The sequence below is a fragment of the Scleropages formosus genome, chromosome 22 (genome assembly GCF_900964775.1).
Source record: "Scleropages formosus chromosome 22, fSclFor1.1, whole genome shotgun sequence".
Lineage (NCBI taxonomy): Eukaryota > Metazoa > Chordata > Actinopteri > Osteoglossiformes > Osteoglossidae > Scleropages > Scleropages formosus.
This window is the reverse complement of record NC_041827.1, coordinates 6,618,772-6,636,126: the sequence shown is the minus strand read 5'-3', so window position 1 is coordinate 6,636,126 and position 17,355 is coordinate 6,618,772. Positions and strand designations below refer to the sequence as shown.

The 17,355-nt window shown below is 44.2% G+C and overlaps 1 protein-coding gene across 4 annotated transcripts in view; it reads left to right on the top strand.

The window, feature by feature from the left end:
- The window catches only part of LOC108918434 (E3 ubiquitin-protein ligase HUWE1-like), a 48,896-nt gene that overhangs the window by 17,700 nt on the left and 13,841 nt on the right, over positions 1 to 17,355 (top strand). For all 4 annotated transcript variants that reach the window (XM_018725651.2, XM_018725652.2, XM_018725649.2 and 1 more), the window contains exons 31-59: positions 400 to 741; positions 1,195 to 1,317; positions 1,479 to 1,574; positions 1,669 to 1,938; positions 3,742 to 3,894; positions 4,401 to 4,528; positions 4,976 to 5,057; positions 5,265 to 5,441; positions 5,522 to 5,672; positions 5,893 to 6,308; positions 6,523 to 6,718; positions 6,936 to 7,103; positions 7,793 to 7,953; positions 8,049 to 8,115; positions 8,268 to 8,491; positions 8,733 to 8,944; positions 9,308 to 9,490; positions 9,623 to 9,795; positions 10,395 to 10,534; positions 10,680 to 10,755; positions 10,974 to 11,069; positions 11,307 to 11,440; positions 11,585 to 11,744; positions 12,421 to 12,649; positions 13,298 to 13,476; positions 13,693 to 13,782; positions 15,366 to 15,526; positions 15,622 to 15,667; positions 16,935 to 17,249. In XM_018725651.2, the coding sequence (XP_018581167.2) occupies positions 400 to 741; positions 1,195 to 1,317; positions 1,479 to 1,574; positions 1,669 to 1,938; positions 3,742 to 3,894; positions 4,401 to 4,528; positions 4,976 to 5,057; positions 5,265 to 5,441; positions 5,522 to 5,672; positions 5,893 to 6,308; positions 6,523 to 6,718; positions 6,936 to 7,103; positions 7,793 to 7,953; positions 8,049 to 8,115; positions 8,268 to 8,491; positions 8,733 to 8,944; positions 9,308 to 9,490; positions 9,623 to 9,795; positions 10,395 to 10,534; positions 10,680 to 10,755; positions 10,974 to 11,069; positions 11,307 to 11,440; positions 11,585 to 11,744; positions 12,421 to 12,649; positions 13,298 to 13,476; positions 13,693 to 13,782; positions 15,366 to 15,526; positions 15,622 to 15,667; positions 16,935 to 17,249 (4,948 nt within the window). The remainder of the gene's footprint in view (positions 1 to 399; positions 742 to 1,194; positions 1,318 to 1,478; positions 1,575 to 1,668; positions 1,939 to 3,741; positions 3,895 to 4,400; positions 4,529 to 4,975; positions 5,058 to 5,264; positions 5,442 to 5,521; positions 5,673 to 5,892; positions 6,309 to 6,522; positions 6,719 to 6,935; positions 7,104 to 7,792; positions 7,954 to 8,048; positions 8,116 to 8,267; positions 8,492 to 8,732; positions 8,945 to 9,307; positions 9,491 to 9,622; positions 9,796 to 10,394; positions 10,535 to 10,679; positions 10,756 to 10,973; positions 11,070 to 11,306; positions 11,441 to 11,584; positions 11,745 to 12,420; positions 12,650 to 13,297; positions 13,477 to 13,692; positions 13,783 to 15,365; positions 15,527 to 15,621; positions 15,668 to 16,934; positions 17,250 to 17,355) is intronic.

Sequence of the window (17,355 nt, the reverse complement as noted above, 5' to 3'; positions counted from 1 at the left end):
CTATCACTTTCATAAGAAGAATCTGGTTTTGATTGTCAAATGTAGCTGTCAGCACAGAAGCCTACTGGCTAGAGCTGCCACCTTACACTTAAAACACCCTTGTTTGAATCCAGTCTCTTACTGTAGTACCCTCAAGCAATGTACTTTTTTGCCAGCTGTATAAATCATTGTAATGTTTCTTTCCATAAAAAGTGTTGTCTAAATAAATGTATATTTACATATGTATGTCCCCCATCACTTAAAGGTTGTAAACGTATAAATGCTTACATTCCTATACAAATTAAAATTTTTGTTTTGTGTGTCTATATTTATGTGCTACTATGGTAAAAATGCATGACTCTAATCTCGATTTCATTTTTTTTCTTTTTTCTTTTATTTTTTTTCTTAATTTGCCCCCAGGCAGCATTCAGCTGCATTCGTAACCTGTGGAACCGGAAGCCCCTGAAGGTATATGGTGGCCGCATGGCCGAGTCCATGTTGGCCATCTTGTGCCACATCCTGAGAGGAGAACCCACAATCCGTGAGAGGCTGGCCAAGGAGCAGGATGGAGGTATTCGGCCCGAAGAAGATGCTGGAACAGTTGTGTCAAGTGGGGCTGCTGGAGCAAGTACAGCCACTGGATCGGGAGGGGTCACCCCAACAGTGGCTACAGGAGGTGGCACTGGAGGAGGGGCAGCTGAGGAGGGGAGTGGGTCTGCTGCTCGGAGGGAGCCCCAGGTCAACCAACAGCAGCTCACTCAGGTGAGGAGCCACATACCAAGACAGAGTTGGAGAACAGCAGAAGGGATAGATGAAAGCAAGAGCAATGGCACTGAGAACAGGAGAGGGGGGTGAGCTGAGTAAGAGATGAAATGAAATCAATATGAAATATACCATGAGGGGAAGATGCACAAAACAAAAGGTAAACTGCTTCAAAGGGTTGTAAAACAAAGACCTTTGAACTTATAGGTGTAACAGAGTATTAGGTTTGCAGCAATTTCATAGAGATGCAAGAAGCGTGGAAAAGCAAAAGGTGGTGTGTAAATGACACATCGAGATGGATGATGCTCATCTGCTTGCCTAGTATGTGCTCGTGGTTTTCGTGTTGTTGATGGCTTGCTGTTCTTCCCTCTGTATAATCCTGTAATACTCTTTGCTTCTATCTGTTCATTTTATATATATATATTTTTTTTTTTGCGTTACTGCTCCTTTCAGTTGATGGACATGGGCTTCTCCAGGGAGCATGCTATGGAGGCTCTGCTCAACACCAGCACCATGGAACAAGCCACTGAGTACCTCTTAACCCACCCTCCACCCCTACTAAGTGGTGTGGTCAGAGTGAGTTGAGATGTAATATTATGGATTTGGTATATACTAAAATATTGCAGATGCTTTAGCCTTTGCTTTTATCAAGCCATCAGACCTCAATTAAATGTTATGTAGGCAAAGGTTTTCCGTGCACTTTGACCTTTATTTTAACTGTGTACCACATTCTCCAGGACCTCAGCATGTCTGAAGAGGACCAGATGATGAGAGCCATTGCCATGTCTCTAGGGCAGGAAGTCAGCATGGAACACCGCTCTGATTCACCTGAGGTACACATCCACACAGCACTTGTACCACACTGTCCCACAGGTTGCCAGAGTAGTGCTCTCTTTTTCTTGAACTTACCTACCTTGAATCTCTCAGGAGGCAGCACAGCGACGAGAGGAAGAGGAACGGCGGGCATGGGAGCGTTCAGAGGAGGAAGAGGCACGCTGTCTGGAGCGCTTTCTGTCAGTAGAGCCACTGGATTGCACAGAACTGCAAGCCTTTACGGACACCATGCTGCCTGGTTGCTTCCACCTGCTAGACGAGCTGCCAGACACAGTGTACCGTGTCTGTGACCTGCTTATGACTGCTATTAAGAGGAGTGGCCCCGAGTTCCGAGACCTCCACCTCAAACAGGTGGTCAACCAGGTGAGAGAAAATCGTCTTAAGCTAATAACCACAGCTGCTAAAAAGGCATAACTGTTCAGCAACTTTGGGCCATGAGATGGACGCCCCTGGCATACCATCTCATATAATGTGAATAACATTTGTAAAATATTAATATATACTGTACCTACCATAAGTACTATAAATTCCACTGGATTCTATGCTGATAGTTATATTGAAACATGCGCCAAACAACATGATTTCTGTACACCCGATAAGGGTGAGTGAGTGAGAGACAAGACAGTTGACCTCTTGTCCCCAGTTGGGACTCTGCTGGAGTTGGTGGGTGGTCTTCAGTTTTAGCTCACACATCCTCAGTGGTAACACTCATTCTGTTTTCTGCAGTTCTCATATGCTTTTTTTTTTTTTTTTCTTTTAACGACTTCAACTCTTCTATAATGAATTAAGTTAAAGAAGAGTAATTTTGTATTGAGGTTGACTGCTGAACATGTCTTCCGAATCAAAGAAAACTTTGTGGTGAATGAAGAATGTTCCACAAGATGAACAAATCTGCACTTTATTAAAATGAAGAACAGGCCCAGTTTCATACACAATGGAGTGCTTTCAGTTCTTGAAATGAAACAAATTATGGTACGAAACATGCAACTAAAATTTACAGATTTGAAGACCAAGGTATACTAAACGGTATACTTACAATAAAGCGACGGCTTTTGAAGAGCATCCTCTCAGTTAGAATCATTGGTCAGAGTGAACCTTGTAGCACCTGAAATTATTGCCAAAAAAATCTAGATTGTTTGTTTGTTTTTGGACGGCATGTTTATGACATGTTTTGAGCAAATTGCCGATATGTCCTGAGGGGGAAAAACCTAGTTTGCTGTAATAAACTTATCTTAGCTGCTAGTCTTAAATGCGCACACACACATTGGCTGAAGCTGCTTGTCCCGAGCGGGGTCACGGCAAGCCGGAGCCCAACCTGGAAACACAGGGCACAAGGCTGGAGGGGGAGGGGACACACCCAAGACAGGTCAGCAGCCCGTCACAAAGTAACCCATGCAGGACTCGAACCCCAGGCAAACCTGCTGCACCATTGTACCCCTCTAGTCTTAAAGTGTGTGTGTGTGTGTGTGTGTGTGTGTGTGTGTGTGTGTGTGTGTGTGTGTGTGTAAAAAACTCACTGTCTTTGCTTGTCTATCCTGGAACAATAGAGCACAAAGCTAAGAAGGGTATGCTCTGGACAGGATGAATCCCCCCCCCCAGTTATTTTTTAAAGCACGTGTACAATTTGAAGGAAGACTCTGTTAAATCACCTAATGTCAATGTCTTGTAACAGCATGCAATGTAAATATTTAATACTTTTGCATTATACAGTGGGGGGCACGGTGGCGCAGTGGGTTAGACTGGGTCCTGCTCTCCGGTGGGTCTGGGGTTCGAGTCCCGCTTGGGGTGCCTTGCGACAGACTGGTGTCCCGTCCTGGTTGTGTCCCCCTCCCCCTCCAGCCTTGCGCCCTGTTCTGCTGGGTTAGGCTCTGGCTCCCCGCAACCCCATGTGGGGCAAGTGGTTTCAGAGGATGTGTGTATGATGTATGTATGTGCATTATATAGTAAGTCGCCCCCCCCCCCCCACCCCTTCTATCCAGAATTTTGGACAAAAATGTTGGACATCCCTGTCTTAGTTCAGTTTTATACCTGCTTATGTATTGCAGCAATTTATATTACAGTTAGTGGTATGATGTAATATCTTGGTGAATTTTTTTTTCATTTTTTAATAATGTGTGGTATGATATGCAGCTGATTATATTGACACTTTTGCTTTGTCTTGTGTAGGTCTGGGAGGCAGCAGATGTGCTGATCAAAGCAGCATTTCCCCTAACCACCAGTGACACCAGGACTGTTTCAGAGTGGACCAGTCAAATGGCCACTTTACCTCAGGCCTCCAATCTGGCTACACGCATCTTGTTGCTTACACTGCTTTTCGAGGTATAAAAAGTCTCTCCATTTCTCTCATATGCACAGGTTCAAATACGAAGCGTGCCACCTTATGAATTGCATTAATGTTTAGTGCATTAAGGGTCCTTTGGCAGATTTCTTATACATGAAGAACAGCCAAGACACAGAAGTGCAGGAGCATTCTGTGAGTGATTTGGGATGTGACACTAAATGAATTCAGTCCTGGACTATCTGAAATATGTACTTGGCAAGGGAGATGTGTATCCAGGATCAATTGTGTTGCAGTCCAGTGAATTTACTCAGTCCGCACACACAAACTAATTGTCAGCGATAGAATGTTTAGGAGAAATCTTCATTAAGCATTGTCATAATTAGAACTTGTGCTCCAGTTCAGGAAGCTCAGTCTGAATTTAAGAATTGTTTGCAAGAACTTTTAGAAACAGGAAGTGCAGCATATCAAATTTTAATAAATTAATAAATCTTGGTTGTTGCCTGTTATCCTCTGTGTGAGACATAATAAGCATTTCTGCCATTAGGAGCTGAAGTTGTCATGTGCCAGAGTGGTAGAGAGCAGTGGGGTTCTCAATGTTCTGGTGAAGCTTCTGGAGGTGGTGCAGCCCTGCCTGCAGGCAGCCAAGGAGCAGAAAGATGTCCAGACACCAAAGTGAGTTCAGGTGTAGTGAGAGAACATAGTACAACTGTACATGGTCTTGCTATCACTGTTAGTATTACCAACACTCAGTAATACCACATGTGAACTGTAGACAAGGGTAAGGTGATGTCATGTTCCTAATTTTTGTATGTGCTTTACTGCTGTCTGTTTTAATCAGCAGGAGAATGCCGATGATGCTCGCTCTACTGGGAACAGATTTATTAGAAAAAGTTAAAGGCTTTCATAATAAATGGATAAAAAGGAGTAAATGTTTGAATCTTTGAAAATTCCTAACTATTTTAACACAAGCCAGTGTTAAATGCTGCATTACCATTGGTTTAGAGTACAGCTGGTCTGGGTTATGAAAGAGCTGAACACATCCAGAGTCATGTTGTGTTTTCCTGGTTAGGATCAGTGCACTACTGGTACTCACTGATTTCCACCATTGTGCCACTGTAGATGGATCACCCCAGTGCTGTTACTTATTGACCTCTATGAGAAGACTGCAATCTCTTCCAAACGCAGGTCTCAGATGAGCAAGGTATGCTGATACTGCTAGTTCTGACCTTTAAATGAAGCAAATAAACTGGTTTTAAAGCGCTATGGGTAAATTTGTATGCAACATTAATTTTACTTAACTGCATATTAAAATGTCTTGCAGTAGTTTTCCTTATGCTTTAATAAAGTTCCACAACTGTCTCTTCTGTCTTAAATTGGAATTTTCAAATCCACTTATTTTCTTCTGCAGTATTTACAACCCAGTGGTAACAACTGGCGCTGGTTTGACGACCGCTCAGGCCGCTGGTGCAGCTATAGTGCCAGTAACAACAGTACCATCGACTCTGCCTGGAGAGCAGGCGAAAGCAGTGTGCGCTTTACGGCTGGCCGCCGCAGATACACTGTGCAGTTCAACACCATGGTGCAGGTAATATCGCCCTCAAGCTGCTCAGCTGTGCTTGAGACCTGCCACTGCCATGGGTTTCCCATACCCCATGTTCTCCTCAGGTGAATGAGGAGACTGGAAACCGACGGCCTGTGATGTTGAGTGTGCAGAGAACTCCACGAACCCCCAAGCCTTCCAAAAATGGTAGTGTCAGCGAGTTGGAGGGAGACCGGGAGCAGGGTGGGAAGCCAGAGGACACACAGCCAGACTCAGGTGAGTGAGGAGTAACTATCAATTAGATGACCCCCCGCCCCCCCCCAGCATTACACTGGGGTAATAATGTATAATGTGAGTTTTTGTGTAATGTTTTGATTTCCTCTGGTTTCTCTGTTATTTTCCCTGTGTGGCCGCTTTATCATTTCATTCCTCACTGACCCAATTTTTCCATCCTGCTAAATTTATCTTTTTCTGTTTCGTCACCTTCCTTTCTTAGAGCTGATCCCTGTAACGGTGGAAATGGCCTCCCCCAAAGATGGGGGCTCAGAGCCAAGTGATCTCTCCTCCACCACCTCTGCGCTGCTTCATACCAACCATGATGCAGAGTCAACCCAAGCAGCCTGCGTTGTGATCCAGGGCCTCTCAGAGGAGATGACAACAGTGCTGATCCGTGCCTGCGTCAGCATGATCAGTGTGCCAGTGGACCCAGACACGCTGCATGCCACACTGCGACTCTGCCTGCGGCTGACACGTGTGCACCACTACGCCATGATGTTTGCTGAGCTCAAGAGCACCCGCATGATCCTGGGGCTCAAACAGAGCTCCGGATTTAACGGATTCACCCCACTGGTCACACTGCTGTTCCGCCACATTATTGAAGACCCTGTCACACTCCGCCACACCATGGAAAAGGTGTGCCTTGCCCTCACAACTCACTGACGGGCTATGAGCCCTTGCAAACTGTTTTCAGGTTTTCTTGGTGTACATAGTGAAAATTTTAATTTATAAGAAAAAAGTAATGTTTTTAGTCAGTGTAAAATGTATTTTGTTTGCTGCCTTTATGCACAAACCTCACTCTAATCCTGTGTAGGTAACCTCATTCATTTTGTAACCCGCTCTCCTCCAGGTTGTGCGTTCAGCAGTGACAAGCGGAGCAGGTAGCACCACTTCAGGCGTAGTATCGGGCAGCCTTGGGTCACGGGAGATCAACTACATCCTGCGTGTTCTGGGTCCTGCTGCCTGCCGCAGCCCTGAGTGCTTCACTGAAACTGCCAGTAGCTGCATGCGCATCGCCCTGCCGGCACCCAGGGGTACAGGGACTGGTGAGGAATAGAGGGATTTGGTGGAGTCTAATACATCACCAAATAGCCTGATTAGCACTGGAAGACAGTGTAGACACTGCCATAAAGGCCATATTCTACTATATTTTCATTGTTGCCCAGACCAACCCTGTTTTTGTCTTCTGTCATGTGTACTGCGTACGCAAGCCTGAATGTTGGGGCTTATTTATAATAATTTACTTTTTGTCTTATTGCATAGCCTCAGATGACGAGTTTGAGAATCTGCGCATCAAGGGGCCCAATGCAGTGCAGCTGGTGAAGACCACCCCTCTTAAGCTCTCCCCTTTGCCTCCCATCCCTGATCCCATCAAAGAGGTCATTTACGATATGCTTAATGCTCTGGCTGCCTACCATGCCCCTGAGGAGGGTAAGACATCAGCTTTGTTTTTGGGAGCTGTATCAAGGTTTCATTTTATTTGTTAGTTCTCTGGGCTGTGGTTGAGTTCAATAAAATAAGCTATTACTTCTGCAAGTTGTTTTGTCTACCTCAGCTTGAGCAGCATTGCCTTGTTTGGGCAGAGGGTAACAAGCTAATCTATAGGAGTCTAGAGGAGGGGTTTAGCACAAGCAAAAGAAATTTTGCTCTATAGAAACTTGATCCTGGAGTTGCTGGAGCAGACATCAAGGTAAGGACAGGATGGACAAGGAGCACACTAGGCCAGTAGTACAACGTGATGGTGGGTACAGCGATATCTAGAAGGGCTGGACTTGTTAGGGCTTCATTACCGTGAGGTAACAATGTGGAGGAAAGCTCTGAAAGTTGTTAATGAGGTCACTGAGAGGGCCTCTATATGGCTGTGGATTACCAGAGGTGACCTGTGGTTCAAGGTAGTGCAACCCAAAGTGTGCAGGCTGTATCTGATCAATTCCGGTCAGGTTGCCTGGCTTCTGAGCCAAAACACTCCCATGACCACAGGTTACCTCACTGATAATCTGTCCAGCTGAGTCACAAGATATGTGATATTAACAAAAAGAAACTTGTATCTAACTTGTTCTGTATCTCCTCATAATGTCTGCGTTTGTCACTCCTGCAACCTCTGGTCCTGCACACTGCAGTGGAGCGAGGGGAGAACCGATCAGTGCCAGTGTCAGGCAGCCAGGACCTGTGTCAGATCTTGCAAGATGTGGGTGATGACGTGTACCAGCAGTACAACCAGCAGTATCCACTGACACGACAGAGCAGCGACTTTGACTCACAGACAGCCTTCAGCATTAATGTATGTGCTTGTACCTGAGTGCACCGTGATCCTGTGTATTTTTTTGAAAAGTGTCTCAACTTTTTCTGTGTTGTTTTTGTACTTGTGCATTTTAGACTCAGGTGTTTGCATCAGATGGGAGTGCAGCAGAGTCATCCCACTCTGGCACACCCCAGGGAGAGGGTAAGACAAGGCAGTTGCTTCATATCTTTTCTCACAGACTTGTTCTCTGTTGAGAGAAATGGGGTTCCATTACTTTTTCCTTCCTTCTTGCTTTGAACAACTCTCAAAATTCTTGACTCAAATTTTCTTAAACTCTTTTTTTTCTCTTCTAGCTTCTACCCCGGAAGAGACACGAGAAGGGAAGAAAGATCGAGATGATGAACGAGGGACTACATCAGATGATGGGCGGGGTATGAAGGGCAAGGCCAGCAAGCCCCTGATGCCCACATCCACCATTTTGAGACTTCTGGCAGAGCTTGTGCGCTCTTACGTGGGCATCGCCGCACTCATCACCTCCTACAGCTATACTGCAGGCCAGTCGGAGCTCATAAAGGAGGTAAAATTGGTTTCTTATGCACTCGATTGACATACAGTAATAATTAGCACCTTGCCTACTTGCCTCATCCTGTATAGTATTATGTTGTGCAGTGTGCTGAAACATGTTTAGATTTATGCATTTCAATAGAGCCGACAAGTTGTTCCTCATAGTGAACTAGATGTTTACACAGTAAGCTGTGCTGCATTGTACTTTACTCATGTAAACGATGTGTTCCTAAACTGAGTGCTCTTTGTGACAGGACTGCAGTGTGTTGGCCTTCGTTCTAGACCACCTGCTGCCTCATACTCAGAGCTCAGAGGATAAAGACACACCTGCCCTGGCACGTCTCTTCCTAGCTAGCCTGGCTGCTGCTGGCACGGGCACTGATGCGCAAGTAGCTCTCGTCAGCGAGGTGAAGGCAGCACTGAGCCGGGCGCTTGCCATGGCCGAGAGCACTGAGAAGCACGCTCGGTGAGACGAAAGAATGGTCATAATCCTGTTGATGTGTCTGTCTGCCTGTCTGCATTAAATGAATTTTGCTGGTGTACTTAACATACAGTCATGGGGATGGTGTGAAGATGTATTCAAGACCTCTGGAAGCATGGTATTTTTAGGAACACACAATCTGAGGACATCTAAGTCATGCAAAGAGTATTTGAGGAAGGCACAGAACCTGAGTGAAAAATCCACTTGTATAGATACTTTTTACACAAAAGAATTACAATTACATGTATCAGGAATACAGCAAAAGGGCGATACATTGTAGTTTAGTTAATGCAAAGAGGGATTTCTGTCTGCTGTGTATCGACATCCTCATTTCTTCCTACCCCCCAGGCTCCAGGCAGTCATGTGCATCATCAGCACAATCATGGAGTCTTGTCCCTCCACCTCCAGCTTCTATAGCACGGCCACTGCCAAGGCACAACACAACGGTGTCAACAACATCATCCGTCTCTTCCTCAAAAAGGGTCTGGTAAATGACTTGGCTCGTGTACCCCACAGTCTCGACCTCTCCAGGTACCCTGAACTCTGCTAGGTGCTTGTTGTATGACAGTTCATGTTGTATAATTTTTATTTTTCCCTTCCCCCATGTTACCATTCTCTGTACTCAGCCATTCTTATGTAACACGTCTGCCTTTCTGCCTACAGTCCCAACATGGCAAACACAGTCAATGCAGCACTGAAGCCCTTGGAAACGCTATCTCGCATAGTGAACCAACCCAGCAGCCTCTTTGGTGGTAAGGGTAGCTCCAGTAAGAACAAAACAGAACAGGACACTGCAGGCACTTCCCGGGACACCACCAGCAACACCCAGGACCAAGGTAGGCAACTGCTCTACCCTTCATAGCATAAATATTGTGGCGCGCAACGCCGTGGGTTTGGATGGGGCGAAGAAGGACGCAGAGGCAGCATTCGTGACGAACGATTTATTAGAGCACCAGGGAAATGATGCTCTCCGTCCGAGGACCCCGTTTCCTCTAGGACCTGTGCTTACAGCCAGTCTTCTCAGCCTGCTTAGCGCCTCCAGGCTTTCTCCTAACACACTGGGAAACATGGTCACCCCATCATTTTCCCCCAAAGTGCCCCCAGTGGTTGCGCGCGCGCACACAGACACGCATGCACGCGCGCACACACACGCATGCACGCGCGCACACATTTAACATTATTTCCCATAATGCAACTATTTACATTAGAAGGGTTTTCCTCCTAAATACAAGTAATGCGGGTTGTTACAATATTGTTTTCGTGGAATTCAGTAATTCGTATTGTCACGCCTCATTCCCTTTCCCCACACACAGTACCCTTAACCTGTACCCCTTTTTTTTTTTTTTTTTTTTTTTAATGAAAAGAAAAAGCTACCGACAGCTGGTTTCTGCCTCTTCATTACTTTTATATAACTGACTGTGTTGTGTTCTCTAAGGGGAGGCAGGAGAGGCAGAGCCAGCTGAGGACAGTGCCCCTCCCCAAGGGCCAGACAATGACTTGATGGATGGGGAACCGGAAGGAGACACAGTGGTTATTGCTGGACAATCGGAGGTCCTCAACACACAAGAAATGCAGGTACAATTTATAGGAGCCACACTCGGAAACCTACCTGATAACATGCTCAGTGGTTTCACAAACTCTCTCCCAAAGAATCTTTTGCATGTTTTTATCTGTGTTAATATATGATGTGTTACTCCGTGCGCACTGTTTTTTTCATCAGGTGGAGAATGAACTGGTGGACTTGATTGATGAATTGCTGGAGAGAGATGCTGGGACTGTCAACAGCACCATCATTGGTAAAAGTTAGATAAAATGATGGGAAGAAAGCGAGAGCCACTGTCATCTATTAGGGATATAGGGGTATATTTCAAAGGCAGCAAGACAGAAAAAAAATAAATGGATGTGGAAATAGGAAACCTGTAGCTGTATAGGAATAAATATTAAGTTGTTGAACAAGCAGCAGGGAACACTCAAAAGTATAGGCTGATTTTAATTACCTATGCTTGTCATTCAGTGGGGCGCAACAGGGAGGACGAGTCACAAGATGTGCTAATGGATGAGGCTCCTTCCAACTTGAGTCAGGTGTCAACACTCCAAGCCAACCGAGAAGGTAAACCAAGTTTAAATTTTGTTGTGCCAAATGGTGATATGTAATGTCTCAGTTCGGTGCTGTGTATGTCTTCGGGCATCCTGATGTGTGTTTGTTTGCAATATAAAGTCTGCTGTACAAAATGTGCTCACTGTTTTCTATTAGGATGTTGATTGTCGTTTTTGTAATGTTGCACTTTAACATGTTCCACAACAGACACATTGATATAACATACCCACTAATCCTCTTTTCGCCAAGACTCTATGAACATCCTAGAGCCAGAGGATGAAGAGCACACACAAGAAGAAGATTCCAGTGGGAGCAATGAGGATGAGGACAGTCAAGATGAAGAAGAAGAGGAGGAGGAAGAGGAGGAGGAGGAAGATGACCAGGTTTTTCTTAATAGAACTAAGAGCTGGCCTGTAGATAAAGCCCCTGAGAGACAGTTTAAGCTCTCTTCTTTTAACACTTCACCTTGCCTTGTATTTTGAGTCCCAAGCTCTTTAGAAACATTTACTTTCTCTGAATGCTGATAGGATGATGAAGAGGGTGATGATGACGATGACGATGAAGGTTCAGAAATGGAGCTAGATGAAGATTATCCCGATATTAATGCTGCTCCTCACATTCGCTTTGAGAGGTTTGATCGGGATGATGACCTCATCATAGAGTTCGACAACATGTTCTCCACCTCTGGTAATGCAATTCTGTTGGATATTTCTGTACATGCATGCTCGGAAATTTAGGCTAGTTGTCCTGTGCTGGCTTGTCATTTCCATATCATTCAGTAGAATTATTTGTAATATGTAATTAGATTGCTTGCATAATTTTAACCCTATCCAAGAAAAGCAGAGGGATAATTATGATTAACACAGTATTGACATTTAATAACTTTCTTCAATTACTCGGGCAGCATGGTGGCACAGCGAGTAGCGCCGCTGTCTCACAGCGCCTGGGTAGTGCGAGAGGACGTGGGTTCGGTCCCCGCTCGGTCCGTGTGGAGTTTGCATGTTCTCTCCGTGTCTGTGTGGATTTCCTCCCACAGTCCAAAGACATGTTGTTCAGGTTCACCCATAGTGTGCGAGTGACAGAGAGTGTGTGCTCCACTCATGTATTGATGAGTGACCCATTGTAAGTAGTGTATCTAGCAGTGTAAGTCACCTTGGTGAATAAGGTATGTAGGCTGATAACACTACATAGTTTATTGAAAGTAGTTTTAGAGAAAAGCATCTGCTAAATAAATAAATGTAAATGTACTTATTACCTTTTTCTTTTGTAGAAAAAGACAATAACTCTATGAAAGTGATCTGTTTTGTGGTTATGAATAATGTTGGGCTTATGTTAATGGTCCCGGTTCTTTCCCTGTCCCCAGCTGACATTCCTCCTTCTCCAGGCAACATCCCCAGCTCCCATCCTCTGATGGTGCGACATGCTGACCATAGCTCTCTAACCATGGGTGGTGCAGGGGCAGGCGGGCGCCTGGCACAGGGCATTGGCAGGAGCCAGCGCACGCTCCGCCAACTTACAGCCAACACTGGCCACACTATTCATGTCCACTACCCTGGAAACCGACAGCCCAACCCTCCCCTCATCCTACAGAGGTATGCAGTCGTGCCTATGTGTTCCTCTGTGTATATGTACTCGTCCAGTTCTGGGTTGTCTGGTGAATGAGGCTGTTTTCTTCAGTGTGATGCCGTTTAGTGATCCTGCACTCAGAGTCCAACACCTCCAAAATTACCCTCATGACCTGCTGTATCTTTTAGCATTCAAGAAGGGTTTCAAAAACAATCTCTTTCCTACCCACTACTCTGCTGATGGCTTCGTAACTGTTTCTTTAATTGCGTGACTGCATCTAAAGCTCTTTGCGTGCAGTGAAATTTTTTTTTTTTTTTTTTTTTTTAAATCCCTCTTTACATCACTTTGGGGGAAGGATTTGTTGAATAATATATATTTCACTTTAATATATATATTTTTCCATTTGGTTTCACTGATACATTACTTTAAAGCCATTTTATATTGATAATGCAGCAGATGCTCTTGTTCCAGTTTTAAAGCACTCTTAAATCCATTTTAAGCCTTGTTTTGTGAAATGGAAGATGTTATTTTTACGTGTGATTATAATCATAGTATTTTTTTAAATCAAGATGATAATTATAAATGTAGTCTAATAAAATATGGATACAAAAATGATTGAGCGTATAGTGTATATAGTATGTGATCATTGTATTTACTGGAGGTGTGTTCCCCAGGTTGTTAGGTCCCAGCGCAGCAGCAGACATTCTACAGCTCTCCAGTTCCCTGCCCCTGCAATCTCGCGGCCGTGCACGGCTGCTGGTTGGCAATGAAGATGTGCACATTATTGCCCGCTCCGATGATGAGCTACTGGATGACTTCTTCCATGAGCAGAGCAGCACTGGAGGACAGGCTGGTAAGGAGGAGTCAGAAAAGGTGTGATAGTAGTTGATGAAAGGGGAACATGAGTATCAGAACTGCTAGATGAATCCCTTCTTATTTAGTTTTCCTGTACTTTGAGCAGTTCTGAGAAGCAGGAGATAGGTTTGGAAAACTTTGTTGTATTGAAATAGAGATACCCTTGTCCTCTTCTTATTTTTGTAATAGACTTCTCTTGCTTTCTCCATCACAGGCACACTCTCCAGTATTCCTACAGCCTTAACAAGATGGACAGATGAGTGTAAAGTGCTGGATGCTGAGAGCATGCATGACTGTGTTGCTGGTAATCCAACTGTCCGCCACTGTCACTGCATACTCACACAGATCTCCAGCCTATGTCTTGTCACCACGAGTTCTTGCAGTACACTGGTGTGGAGGAAACGCTTGGCAAAACTTAAATTTATTTATTTATTTAGCAGATGCTTTTCTCCAGAGTGATGTACATCTCATAGAAAATGCAATTTGTGCATTACATCAGGAGAAACATAGTTGCAGATGTGTGATTCTTAAGTACAGTTTAGTTTTGTTACTTTCACCATATGCACTGACTTAACTGCATAAAACTTTACCAGAATATCAACGGTTCCTAATCACCTACCTAGTAGTGTTTTTTTGAGATAAATATAAACATTTGTGTTACATTGCAGGAGTAGCTTTGTAAAGAATTGATCCGGGCTTGAGCTTAGTTATAGCGCATGAACATTTATACCTTACATGATCTTAAGAGATCATGGGCGAAGTGAGTCTGGAAGAGGTGAGTTTTAAGACCCCTTTTGAATGTAGATAAAGATTCAGCAGTTCTGAGTGACAAGTGACAACGGGAGGTTGTTCCACCACAATGGAGCCAGAACCGAGAACATCCAATCTTTTTACTTTTTGTGCGTGGGATCACCAAGCGGGCAGATGTGGAAGAGCGAAATGGTCTGGTTTGGGTGTAGTCTTGTAGCTAGCTGGAGGCAGTTCATTGATGCATTTGTAGGCAATAACCACGGTCTTAAATTTGGTCCGGGCAGCTATTTAATTCAGCAAAGCAGCCTTTTTGCATACAATAACAAAGTTTGGGGAAAGAATCAGGAAAAATTGATAAATGTTTCCAGCTTTTGTACCATAGCAGAAGCATGATCTTCATATGTATGGATACAGCCATCCAATAATATTGCAGTATGGTTATCGCAATCTGGTAGAAAACTGGCCAGCAGAACGTGATCACCAAATTTGACTTAGTTTGGCAATGTCCTGCCTAAGTAACTGCAGTATGCAATTTGAGAGCTTTACCAGGAAAGAACAGGAAGATTGGGTGTTTTCAGGCCAGGGGAAAGAAAAAAAAAAAAAAAAAATGACCAGATAAATGGATGCCATACCCTCAGATTGGAACACTGATCGAGATCTTCAGATGGACAAACTGTCCAGACATGAATACTACAATTTCAGTTTGGCCTGAAGCTACTTTAGCTGGGACATTAAAAGTTTTACCATGTATGTTATGCAACCTTGACTCATTACTTTACAAGCATAGCTTTAACTGAAAGTCTGTTCATAACATGATTTGTTCGTAAATCCAAAGTCAATAAAAGGCCAATAACTTTTCTGTTATCCATCAATGAATTCTTTCATACAGACCTTTCTCAGTTTCACCCCTTTGGTTCAGTGAAGGCCTTTTGTATAGTTACGGTAAACGTTTTGCAACCACACTGGAGACTGTTGGCTGACAAGATACGGGTCACTTTTGATCAGTAACAAACAGACGTTTTAGAAAAAAATAGATGGATAAAGAAACTGCAGTTAAAAATGAATGGGGGAAATGACAAATTTGTAACTCAAATATTTTTAACAGGATCCGTTAAACCTGATTCCCCACTTCTGCAGGGGTCAAAGTGCCCATCCTTCAACACCTGGAAAGCCTGCGGGATGAGGAGTTAGAAGAACGCAGAGAGAAGCGGAGGAGGCAGCTTGCTGAGGAGGATGCGGCCAAGCAGAGTGACAAGAACACGTTAGGGGTGGAGGAGGCCCATGATCATAGTGTTGAGGTAGGGGAGCAGCCATGGGGCAGGACACTGTTGGTGGTGCACAGCACAGTGTATTGCATTCTTTGATCTGTGTGTGTTTTCCGTTCTCTTTGCAGGGTTCAGGAGTGACAACAGTCAGTGGTGTAGGACTAGCCTCAGCTGGTAATGGCCTCTGTTTTATACATTCAGAGCTTGTTGCTTATAGGTCTAGATTTCATATCTCAATTTTATAGCACTTTCCTCTGACATGAAGGCTTAACAGCTAACTCAGATCTGTTACTTGATCTGGGTTATGTATGAATTCTTAAAAGCAGATGTCTTAAATGAATATCATTGTTTGGTGTAGTTATAACCCAGCGCTCTCTTCATCTGCTTGCATTGCAAGGCATACAGCACAAGCTTATGTTCTCTCCCTTGTACTTGTCCTGTAAATCTTTCTCTCTCTAGCTGGATGGAAATGGGTACATGTGTGTACACACACACACACACACACACACACACACACACACACACACACACACCTCTGCTGGTGTATGCTGTGCAGAACTGCTTGCTGTGGGCTGAGGTAGTAGTTTGTATAGTTTTAGGATCACACCAGATCTGGGCGATAACTATACAACCTACTGTCTTTCCCACGGCAACCATGTGTCACCGGAACCCCTCAATGTGTTGAAGACCAGACAGCTGTATCTCCTGCTCGGGCTACAAGTACAGTAGAAGAGTGGCTGAAAAGTGCACTTGAAGTGTGTGTTGTATTTAGTGGTTCACTTCATTTTTAACTGTCTGTTCCTTTAATGAACCTGTTGAATGTCTCATGTTCTGTTGGTGTCTTTTTTTTTTTTTTTTTTTAAAACCCATTTCCTTTGTATTTGCTGTATATTCCCATAACCTTAAGTTCTTGGTATTTAGTTGGTTTTAGGCTATTTTAATGGGCTAACAAGATAGCTGTTGGCTGTACAGCTAAATGTGTCTAATATAAAGTATCCTGCTAGACCATTTAAAGACTACCTGATCATTATTCGTTCCTGTACTTTTTGTTAACAAGAGTTTGCCCTTAAATTATTGATTGTGTAAGCTAAAGATGGTACACTTGTGGTTTAGAGTGTTCGTTGTTGAGCTGTGTGGCTGTGCTGGGGTGAGGTAGTAAGTTGTTGTGTTGTTGGGGATTGGGATAGTGCACCCCCTTTTTGGAGATAACTATGCAACTTACTGCCTTCCACAGTGCAGCTCATCAGCATCACTCCCAGACTGTTTTTATAACCAAAATTCAAAATGGTGGTTAATTTACTGTCCATATGTGGTAGTCTGCTTTCATTCACGCCTGCTAATGTAATAAACTAATTAGTATAATGGAAATTATTTTTCACACGTTTTTATTTTGAGCCTGTCTAATTACTTCTTTCCCTCTCGCATATAATGCTGCCCTCAGAAGGCGAACAAGCCCAGGGTGAGGTGTCTTCATGTCTTGATCCACCTCATGTGGCAGAAGGATACCTCACTGCTCCTTCCTCAGGAGAAGCCACATCCACCACCCCTGCAGTGCCTCATGAGTCAACCTTTGTCACTTTGGAGACAGCTGGTCAACAGGTGGATCAGCCGATTGTCAACCTGCTTCCGACTGACACTCATACTGATTCGCTTGTGGCCTTAGCAGGGACAGGCCTCCCTGAAGTGCCTGCATCTGATAGGCAGAGCAATGAAGCAGAAGGATCACAAATGGAAATGTCCCCAGCACCCACCACAGGTGAGCGAATAGGAATGAGAGTGCATGGTAGGGAGTGTGGAAGCCCGACTTGCATTTGTTAATTACAAAAATGAGACTTGTCTCCATTGATAACTCTGATCTTTAA